This window comes from Rhinolophus hipposideros (genome assembly GCF_964194185.1).
Source record: "Rhinolophus hipposideros genome assembly, chromosome: 10".
NCBI lineage: Eukaryota > Metazoa > Chordata > Mammalia > Chiroptera > Rhinolophidae > Rhinolophus > Rhinolophus hipposideros.
This window is the reverse complement of record NC_138056.1, coordinates 23746040-23762994: the sequence shown is the minus strand read 5'-3', so window position 1 is coordinate 23762994 and position 16955 is coordinate 23746040. Positions and strand designations below refer to the sequence as shown.

The 16955-nt window shown below is 38.8% G+C and overlaps 2 protein-coding genes across 5 annotated transcripts in view; one reads left to right on the top strand and one right to left on the bottom strand.

The window, feature by feature from the left end:
• Positions 1-7255, top strand: part of TCP11L1 (t-complex 11 like 1) — a 30403-nt gene extending 23148 nt beyond the window's left edge. For 2 of the 4 annotated variants that reach the window (XM_081064952.1, XM_081064953.1), the window contains exons 9-11: positions 559-731; positions 3450-3629; positions 6453-7255. In XM_081064952.1, the coding sequence (XP_080921078.1) occupies positions 559-731; positions 3450-3629; positions 6453-6526 (427 nt within the window). In that variant the 3' untranslated portion in view covers positions 6527-7255. Of the gene's footprint in view, positions 1-558; positions 732-3449; positions 5083-6452 lie in introns of those variants that run through there. The other 2 variants (XM_081064955.1, XM_081064954.1) reach the window with 2 other exon arrangements.
• A 2788-nt stretch (positions 7256-10043) lies between these two features.
• CSTF3 (cleavage stimulation factor subunit 3) overlaps positions 10044-16955 on the bottom strand; it is a 65207-nt gene continuing 58295 nt past the window's right edge. Inside the window, exons 17-21 of the mRNA XM_081064951.1 lie at positions 15725-15920; positions 13230-13383; positions 12410-12504; positions 11334-11394; positions 10044-10865 (exon numbers count right to left, since the gene is read on the bottom strand). Coding sequence (XP_080921077.1) covers positions 10663-10865; positions 11334-11394; positions 12410-12504; positions 13230-13383; positions 15725-15920 — 709 coding nt within the window. The 3' untranslated portion in view covers positions 10044-10662. The remainder of the gene's footprint in view (positions 10866-11333; positions 11395-12409; positions 12505-13229; positions 13384-15724; positions 15921-16955) is intronic.

Sequence of the window (16955 nt, the reverse complement as noted above, 5' to 3'; positions counted from 1 at the left end):
TAGACATTCTAGGAGAGCCTCGGGGGTCCCAGGAAATCCAGGTGCAAATTTTATTTACTTTTGGATTTCAATTTAATTTATACTTTTAAGTAGTTAATATGCTCACGTGTTTCAAAAATCAAAAAGGAAAAAGGATGTCTAAGGAAAAGTTTCTCTCCCACTCCTATCCCACGACTACAAAATTTCTGGTTTCTTGTATATTGCTTCAGAGATATTCAAGATATTCTTAAGTCAATTCCAGGCTTATTTCACCACACAGATGCTAGCAAGAAGTTGAGTTTTGGGTTGTTGGTCCTGATGTAATTGAAGTCTTCCTCTTCCTACTGTCCTTTCTTGGAAGGAGGGAGGAAGGGAGAGAGAGAGAGAGAGATCCCCCTGAGTCAGATATACACAGCCTGAGAATTTAGGGGCAAAGAAGAGTCACAAATTTTCCCTTTGAACATGTCAGTCCATGAGTTGGTTATTGTGACTCTTATCAGGCTGTTTGAGCTGGGTAGATATTCATGTTGTTTATGGGTTCTTTCTTCCCTGGCTTCTCCTTTCCCTTCTCTGCTCAAGCTCCTTCCGTCTGAAGGATGCCCTAACTACCATTGGGGAGAAAGTCTGCCTGGAGGTGAGCAGCTTCCTTTCCCAGTGTGGATTCACCTCCTTTACCATGGACAAAGAAATCGTGCTCAAGGGCCAGATCCAGGCTGTGGCCAGTCCTGATGACCCCATCCGCAGGATCATGGGTACGTTTCTTGGGAAGCAGGAAGCAGAGATGTGCACTCAGAGGGGCTGGCAGACAGGTCCCTCTGAAGAAATCTAAAAGGGTTTCGATGGATTATCAGGCCGATGAGTGAGGAGAGAGTGATTCATCACCACAGTGCTATTAGGGCAACCCAAAGGGTTGAGCAAGTGACCAGGCAGCCATCATTGTTCTGAAGACTCTGACTTTGGAATCACAGACCTTGGTTCAAAACCCTGCTCCAGTGAAATAACAGGGGGAAATATATATATACACACACATATATACCAGCCCCCTGGCACAGAGCTCCTAAAGCCCTTGTAATTTCCTAAGTGATAAGAGTACTAGGAGCATCTGTTGTTCTAATAATTGGCCTTTGAGCCTGGTTCCTGACACAGAGCTCCTAAATCATTTGGAATTTCCTGGGTGGTAGGAGTGTCTTTTTTTCTAATGAGGTGACTCTGGGTGGGCTCCTGGATGGGGGCTGGTCCCCAGATAGACCAAGCCATTATTAGAAGCTTGGAATTTTCAGCTCCACCCCCCATTCTCCAGAGAGGGGAGAGGGGCTGGAAATATCTATGTGTGAAGTCTCCATAAAAATCCCAAAAGTGCAGGGTTTGGAGAGCTTCTGGGTTGGTAATGGGAGGGTGACGCACCCCAACGCCATGGGGACCAGATCTCTTGTCCTCCGGATGCTCCCAGGTCTCCCTGTGCAGCTCTTCTTCTGGCTGTCCATCTGTGACCTTTATCGTGTGCTTTATTATATAATAAACCAGTAAACGTGCGTGTTCCCGAGTTCTCTGAGCTGTTCTTGCAAATACTAGTGATACAAATCCAAAGGAGAGAAGGTGATGGGAACCTCTGATTTGTAGCCAAGTTGGACAGTAGTTGTGGGTGACCTACTTGTGATTAGCAACTGAAGTGGGGGCAGTCTCGTTGGACTGAGCCCTTAACCTGTGGGATCTGACGCTATCTCTAGGTAGTGAGAATTGAGTAAAATTGTAGGACACCCAGCTTGTGTCACAAGCATTGCTTGGCGTGAGGAAACCTCTCCCACATCTGTGTCAGAGTGTTTTGAGTGTGGAGAAGCGCAGGGTTAGTGTAGGAGAAGTATAAGCTTTCCTTACACGTACTTCCTGTGTAGTTTGAGCAAGTGACTTGACACCTGAGTTTCCTAATCTCTGCAAAGGGGAAAATACCATCAACCTTCCAAGGTTGCCGAGAGGACTACCGCTGAGAACAAGTATAAAGCGCTTGCCATCATCGCTGGCAGCACGTAAAACTCGGTAAATGAGTAGCTATTAAAAATATTACTATATTATATTAGCTATTACTTTTCATCATCGCTGCAGTGGCACTCTGAAAAAAATCTGTCCACTGGTTGATCAAGGAATGCAATGTTTATTTAATTTAAAAAATTCAGATTTATCTTTAAATGTAATTTAATTAATTTTGAGTTTCTTCCTCAACTTCTTTATGATACATGTTCAACATATAAATAGTGAAAAATTGGCAGGCTTCAAGCAAAAGCTGAATGATCCATGGTTATCAGATTTCAGGTTGGGGTAGAGGCTGACCCAGTGACATGGGCCTGCGTCATCTTCTACCGTATTTCCCGAAAATAAGATCTAACTGGACAATCAGCTCTAATGCGTCTTTTGGAGCAAAAATTAATATAAGACCATTAATATTATCGACCTTGGTAGAAATGCAGGAAAGTGCCTATAAATAAGACGACTGGTAATGAGCCGCTCTTTGTCTGCCAGCCTGGTTGTTTAGTAACAGCCAGTTGTAGACATGGGGACACAAACCAGCCCTCTGGTAGGAATGATCTGAGCGTCTCCACTTCTGGGAGAGGCTTCCAGCTCTGGGAACCATCCGAAAACCAAGCTATCTTTGGGACAGGGGTGATCAGACTCATCCGGTCAGCAGTTTCTCTGTCAGTGAGCTATTGGGTCCCAAAGGGTCTAAGTCGTTTGTCCCTGAGAGATTCCCCAGGGCACAGAGTGGGCACGAAGTTTGCAAAAGCTTACTCGATATGAATGTCCCTGCTGCTTTTCTAATAAAATCTGCAAGATATATGGCTTGCACACACTCATGTTTATACACAGGAGAGTACAGACGTGTCATAGAGGGGAATGGGCTACAAAACCATCAACCTAAATTACTCCTCAGAGTAGGACAAGTTTACAAATGCCCACAACTCCGTGGCTTTCGATCGTGGCGTTCAAGAAGGAAGCTCATGCTTCTTTCATGTGGGTTCAGTGGGAAAAGACAGATCACAGCCAACAGTGCTGGAATTGGGGCTTTTCAGTGGCTAATGCTGGTGTCAGTATGTCTTGCTCCTCTGAGAGCAGAGCCTGTGAACACTCTTGTCCCCCTTTATTCATTCATACATTTATCCTTGCTTCCCAAATGTATTTTGAGCTTTTACTGGGACCAGGTTCCATGCCAGGCAGCGTGCTGGATGCTGGGGAGAGAATGATGAACGAGATAAGCATGGTTCCTATCCTCATGAAACTAACCAGTAGAGGGAGGCAGGAAACATGACACATGTGACGACTGTTCAGAAGTGCAAGGTGCTGTGGACCCTGATCTAGGGGGGTGGTCAGGAAAGACGTTCCTGAAAAGGTGATGTTTAAGCTAAAAACTGAAGCGTAATCAGACGTTTGTAAGGTCACCCCGAACAAGAAACAACCAACTGCTTTCTTTTCTATCCCAGATTCCCGAATCCTGACCTTCTTAGAAACCTACCTTGCATCAGGTCATCAGAAGCCGTTGCCCACAGTACCTGGGGGATTGGGTCCGGTCCAAACAGAACTGGAGGAAGTTGCTGTTAAATTCGTTCGCCTGGTCAACTATAACAAGATGGTCTTCAGTCCCTACTATGATGCAATTCTCAGTAAGATCCTTGTCAGATCCTAACGTGTATGCTCCCTACAGCAGCAGTATTATCTACTTAACTCAGAATACCTGTTCTCAACTATAACGCTGCTTTGGAAAATGGCTACATTTAGTACATTGGTATTTAGTAGCATTGATTCCAAAAGGAAGAATATCGTGTATCACTGTTGAAAAGACTTGTTGAAAAATGCACTGAATTCTCTTTTGAGGGTTTGTATTTATGAGTGAAAGTTTACAAATCAAAGAAGCTTTTTCTTATCTTAAGTTTTTAAATGGTTGCCTGCCCTGTGTCTCTACCCCCCAACCCCCACACCCCATTGTGATTGTGGCCGCCTCTCCCAGGAGGCTGGGACCTCTCGTCTGCCTGGGTAGTTTTTCTTTCACACACCCAAGAGTATCTGACAGTCACCCAGGATTGGAAGCAACTAAGCCATGACCGTGTTTAGACTCTTGCCCCTCTCTCGCAGAGCTTCCCACCTGTTGTCCCTCCAGGTGTTTTGTGTTAGAAGGGCTTATACAGTCTTATTGCCTTCCCCGCTGACCCCCCCCATTTATTGCTTCTCCCTGTCTGACCTAGCCAGAGCTCCAGAGCCCTTTTGTTCTAGAGGAGACTTACTTGATTTTGAAAAGCTTATTCTTTTACCCCAAATTACTCCTGAGCCTGGATGATAGGATTATGACTTATGGGATCTAGAGAAAGGAAATTCTTTGACTTTTAAGCCTTGAAAGTTAAGGAGGAAATATTTATATTTTTAAATATATGTTAGTGTACTATAAAAGGAGATAAATGTCAGGAATTTTTACTGAAAAATTCAGTCTGACACAATGCACAGATGTTATTGATTGGAAAGGAATTCCAGAATTAGAGTGAAGTGGTTTCAGATAAAATAGTGTACGTTGACGTATTTCTTTGGTAAGGAAGTCACAGAAAATCCCTGGATTTTGAGCAGTATTTTTCAAGGAACTTCAGTGACCAGAATTCCTGACATAGCCTGTGACTGAAAGGGGAGTTTGGGTTTCATAGATGACCTGTTCTATTAAAAAAAATAAAATGTGTGCATGGGCACGTGTGTATTTCAGACATTTTATTAGGAGCAGAACCATGCATTTGTTGGCAGTGATCTCCAACTGCTGGGACAGCAAGGGGTGAATAATGCAAGGAGTCCCTTTATTAAAGGTGACGAAGGGTGTGGGTGGAGTGAGGGCCAGGGTCTGGGCGGCCAGGGGACACTTACCCTGTAGACCGTCCAGTGATACCGGGCTTCGGAGGAGTGAATGGTTGTACTAGGAGAATATGATTTCTCCAGATACATGCCACGTGCTTTTTACTTGCCATCAAAAATGTATGCTGCATTATGTGGTCAGACGTCATATCATTCAAGTTTAGACTCAAGGACATATCTTCCCTAGTTTCATTGGAAAGGGACAAAAGTTCAGTAAGTAGAACTTTCAAAGAACAAAATCATATCTTTTATAGTGTATTCAGTGCGGTCTCTCTTGGAATGGTTTCCAGAGGTGAGGTTGCCGTTTGGCAGCCGTGCTCATGGGCTGTGTGGTATTAGTTCCCCTGCTGGGAAGACCGAGAGGGGGCAGCACTCAGCCCACCTCAGCCTCCCCCTCCAAGAATGAAGGAGGGGAGCTTTACCCCCAAATACACCAGGTGGATCACTACTTCCCGCAGTTGTTGTTCCTAAATCTCCAAAATTCTTCTTTTTGCTTTCTTTCGTAATTGTTAACTCTCACAAAAAAATTTTTTTCCCCTCGCAAGTTCCTAAATTGACAAAGTTTGGCCAGTTTGAAATCTTAAATGCATATCGTGTAATGGAGAGCTTCACAGACTCTCATGAACCCCCCTACCTCAGTTTCCACTGGTGGAGTTCTACAAGTGGCAGAAGCCAAGAATGAAGGAGGCAAAGTTCAGAATCACAGTATTCATATTGAATCGTTTCGTTGTTGCTCTTTGAAGATAAATGAGCTAATTTTTCTCCTGGAATCTCATGGGATTATCACTAAGGGCCAGGAAAATTCACTTAGTTCATTTAGTCACTCAGGAAATGATTAAGCATCTACTTGTAACTCCTCCCTACAGTTCTCTAGCTCTCCCTCCACGACAAAATATCCTATGGCATATAAATTATCCCACCATAATGAATTGGTTCTATATAGTGCATGCTGATTAGATTTGACATGATTTCCTGCCTATTGAGTTTGTGGAAACACGTGTCTTATGAAACTGCTAAGTTTATTTGGCAGTAGTACTTACTACATGTGGATAGAACTGAGAGCCTTGAGAGTTAGGTCAGTATCAACAAGTGATTTATTTGACAGTCGAATGAATGAATGAATGTCTAAAGTAGTAACCTACTTTGTCAGCTCTCGAGTGGATAGATTATTAGTCTAGGTGTTTTTGTTTTTAAATCTCATTACTTTTAAAGTAAGCTGTTACATGTGATTGTTTATATAACCATGTAACCCAACTGTAAATATATTTCAGGTAAGAACCACACCGATAGGATGTCTTATTGGTTAAATGCAGCAGACAATATAGGTAATAAGAACTTTTTTCTGTGTGAAGAAAAGTTATTAAGTTTGACATAATAGGCATATAAGGTACACATACTGGCTGATGATTGTGAATGGATTATTCAACAATTCTGTTTTTGTGGCAGTGCTTATTTTCATTTCTCCAAGCCTTAAAATTCCTGGGAATAGAAAGGTGTTGCTGCCACCAACTTTCCTGGAGAGTTTCAAAAGAAATAGGTGTTTGCTGTTTTATTTCCAGATTTATATGTCTAACATTTGTGTTTGTTTTCATTTGGAGGCAGGGTGGTAGAGTGCCAAGATGGGGAGCTGTCAAGAAACCAGAGTTCTGATCCCATTTCTGTTCCATACTAGCTGAGGCAAATCAGGACCCATTTCTAACACCTACAAGTGAAAGGACCAGACTTGATCGGGAAGCTCCTTTCCAGTTCTGACATTCTGTGATAAATCTGACTTAAATAACTTAAGTGGACTGCAGTAGGAATGTGCACAAAGCTCCTGATTTAGAGGAAGATCTAGGTTTGAGTCTTTCCTGTGTTGCCTTCTTACTAGTTTTGCGTTATGGCCAGTAAGGCAAAATATTGGCCTCAATATTTTCATCTGTAAAAATTGGAACAATACCAACTCATACTTCCTGTGAGGATAACATTTGATAATGGATATTAGAATGCTTTGTGCATGGACTGTAAGTTCCTTTATTAATGACAAAGGAGAGCACATAACTTCTACCTGTAGGTGTACATCTGTTATCGTTAACTGTTGGTGCCAACCTCCCTTCCCTCAGGCACATTTTACAGGCCTATAGTTTCCCTCCTATCCTGTCCCAAGACTATTATTTCCTTTCATCATCTCCTACTGGAGCCGCAGTGTTACCGTATCTCCCAGTGTCCACCTCCACCTCAGTGATTTCTCCCCATCTCCACCTCTGTACTGTTGTTTGAACTAAATGAATGCATGAACGAACAAATGAATGGATGACTGAATGGTAATGGGTGATGGGCTATGACACTCATATTTAAAGGCATAATCTCATTGAAACCATACTCTAAATAAAGAACTACAATGATGTTTGCAACTGCATTTAAATTGGATTCTGTGTTGTGTAACTATTATAATAGATAGCCTTTTATTCATAGTATTGAAATCAACTCGATGGGATGAGAGAGGAGAAAGCTTTAAGCCCAATAAGCTTGATTAGCCTATCAGACATTAACTGATGCTTTCAGAAATAGCTAAAGTCCTAGAAAATAAGTGTCAGAAATCTTAACAGGGTAGAATTTTACTTAAAACTGCCCCTAGTATGGGTTTTTGTCATACCTTACTATATTGCCTTCTGAACCTAAGAACCAGAACTAATCTACAGGTCCAGTGTGATGGAGTGTTTCGTTTTGAAATCAGATGTGTCTGGAGTTAGCAGCAAGTCAGATTTCACCAGTCAGGTTTGTCATATCTGAACAAAACATTGAGAAGCTTTAAGTGCAACTTCTGACTTAAAAGCACCCTTAAAATGGAAGCAAACTATTTTTTTCCATGTTTCTTATTCATGTTGCCTCTTTTTATTTTTTTGAATTTTTTTTAAATTGGGGAATATTAGGGAACAGTGTGTTTTTTTCCAGGACCCATCAGCTCCATGTTTTTTTTTTTTTTCCTTTTTTCTTTTTTTAGTTTTTCCCAATATCTAATTATGGAGGGTGCAGCTCACTGGCCCATGTAGAAATTTAACTGGTGACCTTGGTGTTATGAGCACTGTGCTCTAACCACTGAGCAAACCGGCTGTCCAGTGTTGCCTTTTTTTTTTTAATTTTTATTGCAGAATATTGGGAGACAGGGTGTTTCTCCAGGGCCCATCAGCTCCAAGTTGTTGTCCTCCAATGTAGTTGTGGAGGGGGCAGCTCAGCTCCAAGTCCAGTTGCCGTTTTCAATCTTTACTTGCAGGGGACGCAGCCCACCATCCCATGAGGTTATTGAACCGGCAACCTTGTTGTTGAGAGCTCCTACTCCAACCAACTGAGTCATCCAGCCGCCCTATTGCCTCTTTTTAAAGTACTGTCTTCCTTATGTTCAAAGCAGAACATTGGTCAGGGCTCAGACAGGGAAGAAAATTTAAACTGTTGAATTGTTTTTCTTGACTTTTATTCCCAAAACTTGGTAAGCTATCACACTTCTGTTGAATATTTAACAGGTACCTAAGTTTCATTACTTGCTATGAATTATCTTTCAAGACTTATGAAATTTTTATTTAAGTAAATATAATTTCACTTGCTGAAGGTCACAGTCAAGTGTGTAAAGGAAGAACTACCAACTTTAATGAAGTTTGTTTTAGGAATTGAAATGTAAAAAACCAAAATTTATGAACATGGTAATTATACTTTTACTACTATGTAAATGAACACTTAGTTTTACATACTAAATGTAGGCCAATGCAGGATTATAAAATTACCAAATGAATTCGTAATTATTGACCAAGGTCAATGTGCTGATAAAAGTGATGTATTTTTTCATTCTTTCCCAGTGGTACAATTTGGTTTTCAGTTTTACATTTACTACTAGGTAGTTATGACCTTTTACTTTGCCAGGTGTGGCAACATAGACATAACCTCTGGTTTGAAATTTAGTGCTAAAGGCCAGAGTTTGACTAATTTTTGTTTAGGAAGGACTTGCAGTTCTTAAATTTTATCCAGTTCTAGAATTGTGGGGGAGATTCTGTCATTGCTTCTGTAAAATGGATATTTTTGGAAATTTCTCTGGTTCCAGCAATACAGATGAGTCCTTTGACTTGGAGCACTGGCTATCCCCCGAGAGTCTGTCTGCACATTCGAGTTCCAAAAGTAAATTCAGATGTCCAACATCATGCTACTTATTCAACTATGTTTACAAAAGGAATTATCAAATATTTAGACAGAATCATATTAAAAACTAAAAATTCATTATATCTAGAACAGTTAGAACATTAGAAAATGTTTTCTTCTAACAAGAAATCATCCTTTTCATGTTTAAAGATCAGATAATTTCTAGAAAACAAATCTTAGAAATAAATGCAGTAGGAGTAATTATATTAATAATAGACACAATGGCCTTAACAATGTTTGCTGGCACTTTACACCACGGTAGGTGGGTAGGTAGGTAGGTTTGTGTGTGTGTGTGTGTGTGTACGCACGCACATGCAGGCGCTCACGTTTTCTCTTTATTACAGTGCTAAAATAAAGATCATTTCTCATGCACATTCATGTGGCTTTGTTTTCTCATTTATGGGCACATTATTACAAACCATTATAAGTATCTGAAAACATTTTGTCTTCTTCAAAACACTATCCAAAAATAGCACTTCAGGAAAGATTCTATACATCTCTACATTTCTATATTTTAAAATCTATGCTATATGGTACTACTTGTGCCCTTCAGATTGTTTTGTTGATGAGCAAAACCTAATTCTTTGAGCTTAATTCGCATGACAAGTTTGTAATTAATTTGGTTAATTTGCTGCAGTATTAGGTTGATGCAAAAGTAATTATGGTTTAAAAGGTTAATAATTGCAAAAACCAAAATTACTTTTGCACCAACCTAACAGTTTTCTTTAGTGCTATCTGTGTTTAGCTCATGAAAAAAAACGTTCTTCAGCACTGAGCACCCTTCTGAAATATATTTATGTTAGAACATGACAGTGGGTGATTAAAGGAATTCCCACACATGCTTTTAAGAGACATTATACGTATAATATCTCAATCTGCCCCAGGTTAATTGGGGAAAGTGCATTCATATTTAAGGACTTCTAAAATGGTTAGTTTGCCTTTTAAAAATAGATCCCTTATGTTTCAGTTAGCAACGAAAAAGGCCGGGGAGGACACGTAATTAAGTATACACACAGTAAATATAAGATGACTCTGCCTTGACATTTATTTTGAAAAGGTATTGGCTAAATAAGTAGCTTCATTTAAATAAATTTTAAATGAAAGCAGCAGAAAGAAGAGTGACGTTTTTGAGATCCTTTTATTTTTTTAAAGGATTGTTTTAAAATTTTAAACTACAAAACAGATTCCATACATTCTGCCATAAATAAAAACAAACAATAAGGCAGGACTCTACATAAGCAAACCGAGAACAACTATTTTCAGAAAATGTGATAAAATGCTTTACAATCATAAGCCATCCAGTTTTTAAAATAAAACTGTTGAAAACTCACAAGTCTTCAAGCGGCACATATGAGACACCCTTGAAGAGGGAACAAAATGTGGTTCTGCCGTTTTGTACTGCTCTCACATTTTTGAAAACCTAACTTTGCTTGGAGCATAGGTCTGTTCCATATTCTAAAATTCACACAGGTTGGTTTGTTTTTTTTCTCAAGAACCATATGATAGAGGCACCAATGACAATACAACTTTGTTTCCAAGAACCTTGTAACAAAGCATTGTCTCTTTTAAACATATGACTTAAGAGGCAAAAAGGGAATCCTGGATAAGAGTTTTCTTTCAGAGGCCGGTTTTGAGCCCGCTTCACCGAATTCGCTTCTGCTGCCGTGCTCTATAAATGTCGTGAACAGGGGGGACGACAGCTCCCTTTTCCTCATCCTCATCTGAGTCCTCGTTGGGCCTTTTGACAGCCTTGGTGAGTACTGCATTACTTTCCACCGGGCCGTTGCCTTCCACAGCTAGCTCTGGGGCTCCACCGGTAATAATCCTCACAGCTTCCTCAACAGCTATCAAAACAAAACAGAACGGACATTGGAAGACATTGAAAATTACATTGGAAGACACTGAAAATTACTGTGCTATGAAAGAATATGTGTCACTACTTTGGATACTTTATAGTTAACTTCATAGCCTACTATTAGCAAAGCATGGGATAGCACTACTGACTAAATAATTAAAGGAAAGGACAAAAGCTGCTGTTAAAATTAATAAAATGGTTTTCATAAGCCAAGTCTGATAGTGCACGTTCACACGAATAGAAAAGATGAGCTTTTATGACATTTTACTTAGTGGAATTAGAATATGAACAAGTCTCTCCGTGTCAAAGAGGGTTTGGATCACTCCTAGGTTTCTTTGTACTTCTACACGATGGCTAGCTGCTTTTGGAAACTTCAGTGGCAAAGAAAAACAATCTCTCCTGCATAGGAGACAACAATGTGAATTCCACTCTAAGAAAAGGCACTTTTATCACTTACTATTTGGTATCTTACATCTTCGGAAAATTTCCATTAGTTCATCCACTTGTACAAAAGGACCCTATTTTGACAATAAATACATTTTATTTATTTAAAAATTTTTTTTATTTTTCAATTACAGTTGACATTCAATATTATACTAGTTTCAGGTGTACAGCATAGTGGTTAGACGCTTATACGAGGTGATCTCCTCCCCTGATAATCTAGTACCCTGACACCATACACATCACCATATCACTGACTATATTCCCTGTGCTGTACTTTACATCCTTGTGACTTTCCTAACTGCTAATTGGTACTTAATCCCGTCACCTTTTTCACCCAACTCCTAACCCGCCTCCCATCTGGCAGTCATCAGTTTGTCTCTATGGGTCTGTTTCTGTTTTGTTTATTCGTTTATTTTGCTTTATAGATTCCACATGTAAGTGAAACTGTGTAATAACTATGTGTTATTTTCTCTAACTTATTTCATTTAGCATAATACCCTCTAGGGCCATCCTTGTTGTTGCAAATGGTAAGATTTCATTTTTTGTGGTTGAGTAATATTCGTCTGTATATGTACCACATATTCTTTCTTTATTCATCTACTGATGGACACTTAGGTTGCTCCTATGTCTTGGCTATTGTAAATAATACTGCAATGAACAGAGGGGTGTATATGTCTTTTTGAATTAGTGCTCTGGATATCTTTGGATAAATACTCAGAAGTGGGACTGCTGGGCCATATGGTAGTTTTATTTTTAATTTTTTGAGGAACCTCCAAACCATTTTCCATAGTGGCTGCACCAATTTACAATCCCACCAACAGTGCACGGGGTCTCCCTTTTCTCCACATCCTCACCAACATTTGTTTATTGATTTATTGATTATGGCCATTCTGACAGGTGTGAGGTGATATCTCATTGTGGTTTTAATTTATATTTCTCTGATTAGTGACGTTGACAAATAAATTTTAATCCCCAATAATCTGACAAGTTAAAATAGTACTACTTTATATTTCCCATGATACAAGATATGAAGCACAGTTACTGTAACCCATGGAGCAAGTTTATCTATCATGAAAATAGTCAACAAACCTGAAAACAGATAGGAGGAGGGAGAAGTTTCATTAAAACAACAGCTGCAGGAGGTACTGGGAATACTCCACCAGGGACAGGGTGTAAGCCTGGAGCTATAAGAGAAAGAGAAGTAGGGATCAGATGGAATGGAAGAATTTCTACACATTTAAGAGCTAAAATAAGTAAGTAATTTGTATATAAAGATTTTCTATGTCTATGTTGCTTAGTTCTGGACATTTTAAATTGCTTTCAGTGCTTTAAATCTTTGACCAAACTCAAGTGGGTGAGACAGTGAGAGCAGTCTCCCCTCCATGGCCACTGGGAGGCAGAAGAGTAAACAAGTGACTTTGCATAGAAACCCAAGGGCTGAACTAAAGTCCATTTTCGTCAGAGACCATTTCTAAGCCTCACAAGTCATTTGTTTGCAATCCTGTTTAAAGTCAGTTATTCAACCACACATTTAATCAAAAGGGCCTGGTTCAAATAGGATCTCGAGGGATCGAGGGATTACTACCCATAGGTAAGTATAAATAATACCAAATAACATCAGTGAAGTAAGTTTCCAGCTCTATAGGTAATCTGTGTGCAGCAGAATTTCTGAAAACTAAGTATCACTGCCCAAATGGGTTACTGGAATCTGGATCATTGAGGTTTTTTTTCTTTTTTTTTTTTAGACATTCTTAACGTAGTTCAAAAATTATAGTCAAGTCACGTGTTATAGTGACCCTGGTCTAATAACCTGCAATGGAAAGGTCACATTGTTTTGCCCCCCACACCTCTGGATTTAAATCAATAAACAAACTGAGGTCTCAGTACTGGATCTAAAGTCATGGCTTACGTGCTAAATGTCGTGGCTGAAATGGAATCATCTGCTGAGTATCTGGTTTAGGGTATTCTGGTTTTCTATCCACTTCATCTTTCAGAACAGGCACTATAGAAGGAGCTACAACTGGGTCTGGAATTATAGCTGCTAGCTTAGCACGGGAGACATCCTGAAAATGCAGAACAGAAGAATCCTAAACCTGAAAAAGGGACTTGTAGAGTATAATTGTGCAATTCTACATTCTTGAGGATACACTGAGTAATTGGGTTAAAATCATAGAGAGAGAAGAGGGATAAGCAAGAACTTGATGACGGTAAAGACTGTTAAACACTCAACAAGGAATGCTAAAAGACTGAAGATTTGGTGTTTTATAACCTTACCCAACCCCAGTTAAAAATAATTTAGACACCGTGTTGCCAGGTAGGACATTGGTCAGATAGCTACAAGTTTTTATGGGTAAATATGTAAATACGTTTTTATGGGTAAATACGTAAGTATAAAGTGGGGTAATTTGGAAGAAAATCTGCAATTTTAGATATTTTTCTGATTCCTCCCTTCCACTAAAGAAATATGTTGTTTCTTTAAATGAAGTAATTGGATTAAGTGAGGTCCTGCTTCATGAATGCTAAAATCAAGTTTATCATTACTTATATACTACCTAGTAAGATTTTGCTAATGAAATAAAAAATTATTCCCAACATACTATTACAGGGAGAAAGAACACTTATCAAGCAGCCACTATTTGTCAGATAATTTTAGCCATTTATTCCCTTTGATGAGGCCAATAGTAACATCTCCATTTTAGACAAGGGACTGAAGCTCAAAGAGTGTCTAATATTCCGAGGTCATACAGTCAAGAAGCAGAAGACTGGAGCACAGGCCCATTCACTGTCTAATTTTAGTATACTGTACTAGCAAAGCCCCATCAGGATGTCCTGCCAGCGCTGAGAAGAACTCTCCAAAGGGAGCGAAACGGCCACCTATTAGCAGAGACCCTACCCCAGAGAAGTTCCTCTGCTACAAGCCAACCTGTGTCAATCAATCTGCCTGTCTAGAGCTCAAAAGGCCCATTTTTGCCGCCATCAAGGGATACAAGAGGGTGCATTTGAGATCTTGCTTCCCAGCAAATGTCATCAGTTTGGCTCAAATAAACTTTTATAAAAATTCTTAAAAAAAAAAAAATAAGACCATTTCACTTTCTCAAAATTTGCTCATGTGCAGTTGCTGGCAAATCTAAATGAGTAGGCCCACTGGGAATCACCTTCTTCTCACTTTCCCTCTCTCATGTAACATGTTACAAACACAGAAGCACATTAATCCTTCCCAAATAAAAAGAGTAGAAATAGAAATATAAGATGGAAAATTCATATTTAGGAAGTGGTTCTACTTAGAAACAGTAAGCTCTTTAAAAATTTCATTAATTTCCTTAATTTCCCTTTTCAACTTGGCAAAGTTGAGATAGCATTTCCTAACAAATCCACACAGTCTAAAATGTCTTTGGCTTTTTACTGAGCAATAGTTCAACTAGAAGCAGAACCTGCTCAGCCCTGAGCAGGAAACCCTGAGTTCAGAATAGGAATCTGGGACTGGCACAGACTGGACCTACCACTAATAAAAAGATATTAAGTTTAATTATGGGTCATTTTTCTCAAACATCTGTTTGGACACCAGACCAATGAGACACGGGCCAAAAGAGGACAGTGAGGAAATGGAGAATGATGGTCAGGAACATCCTAATGCTGGTTGGATTATAGGGACCAATCTAGGACTCGTGGATACAGCTTCCCTTTGGGTTTCCATCTTGGTCTTTGTTAACATGACACATAAAAATCAAGAAATGATAGAAAAATGGTTTTCTCAGCAAGGGCTATTTCTGGGGCTGTGTAAACATTCATCTTTCCTTGTGGTCTGACAGGTACAGGTAACCAGTATGGTTTTCTTATGACTTAGTGGTCTACACAGAGGAGTTCCATTCTAGATAAGCTAATTTCCTCAAGGGCCCCACTGAAGGAGGGTTGTTTTAAAGATACAGATCACTCAAGGAAATTTATGGATTTAACAAGCTATAATATTCCTCCATTATATCTATAAATATGTAACAGGAACTACATTCAGTCTAAGATCTCCTATCAAAATATATTCATCAGTTTTAAGAACTACTAGAAAAAAAATGTAATACCTAAGATGACATTCAGATTTTCCTTTGTTTTTCTTCCCTCCCCAACACCTCCATCTATCTGCTCATTAGACATATAGCATTGATAATTTCAGGGAAAGAATGAAAGTATTTGTTAAATCTCATTTTAATTCTCATTTTGTTCAGTACTTTTGATACTCAATGTTTCATAAACCCAAGGAAAATCCCTGAATTTTTTTTTTTGTTTTATGCAAATCTATTCTAAAACTAGATTAATTTCTACTTCAGAGTTTTCTTTAGAATGAAGTTTATCCACAAACTATTCTAAAACACTGGAAAAGTAAGGACGCACATCTTGATCCTAAGTACATACCTTATAACCAAGTGCTTTTAGTTCACTTGCAGAGCAAGGATATAAATCCATGAACTTGTATCTATCTACCAGTAAAGCTGTTTCTTTGCCTTCATACTCTTCTTTGAATGCTGTAAACCGTCTTTTCTCCACTTTGAGTATACTAGCTAGATCACCAATATTACTTTCAAAAGCTAGAAATCGGGCCCAGATTTCTCTGTAAGAAAATAAATGTAATCAATACTTAATTATTGTGGGGTTGGAGCTGGAAGTTCATTTACAAAAAAGCCTTAAATTCCCCCTCTCCACTTTTTTGAATTATAAAAGTATCTTTTTTATTATTAGGATCTCCAAATTATAGAAAAATAGAACAGTGTAACAAATATCTATATATCATTATGTAGATTTAATCATTGTTAATATGTTGCCATATTTTCCTTGTTTTTGCTTAAGTATTTGAATGTAACATTTCATAACATTTCACCCTAAATACTTTTGTACTTAAACCCTTTGTGTGTGTGTGTTTTGTTTTGTTTTGTTTTATTTAGCATAACTTCATATCCTTTGTGGTCAATAAGAGAGATATTTACCCTAGAGAGGGTAAACTCTAGGTTGAAGAGCTAAAAATAGAACGGGGACAGATTTCTAATTTCTCCTGAATAATGTGGCTTCACCATGTTGTTGAGTGGTATGCATTATAAGGTAGAATACATTCTTCATTCCATGTATGAATAAAAATTTAAAAGGTCTCTATTTTTTCCCATTGATATGGATCATTGGGGATAAATTTGTACCTCACCACTATTCTAACAGCCAAAATTAACTGCAACTCTACTTAAGAGTCATTAAGCACCTTTGTACTAAAGAAACAAACTGAGTACCTACCATGTTTTCCTGAAAATAAGACCTAGCCGGACCATCAGCTCCAATGCATCTTTTGGAGCAAAAATTAACATAAGACCCAGTATTATATTGTATTATGTTATATTATACCCAGTCTTATATTATACTATATTATATAAGACCCGGTATTATATTATATGCGGTCTTATATTAAAATAAGACCAGGTCTTATATTAATTTTTGCTCTAAAAAAAAGACACATTAGAGCTAATGGTCTTGCTAGGTCTTATTTTCAGGGAAACACACTATTATATACCAGGTATAGGATTATCACAAAAAATCCTATATTGATAAATACTATTGTTATTCGAGGAGAAAGTAAGAACTGGTAATATTATGAGATCTGCCC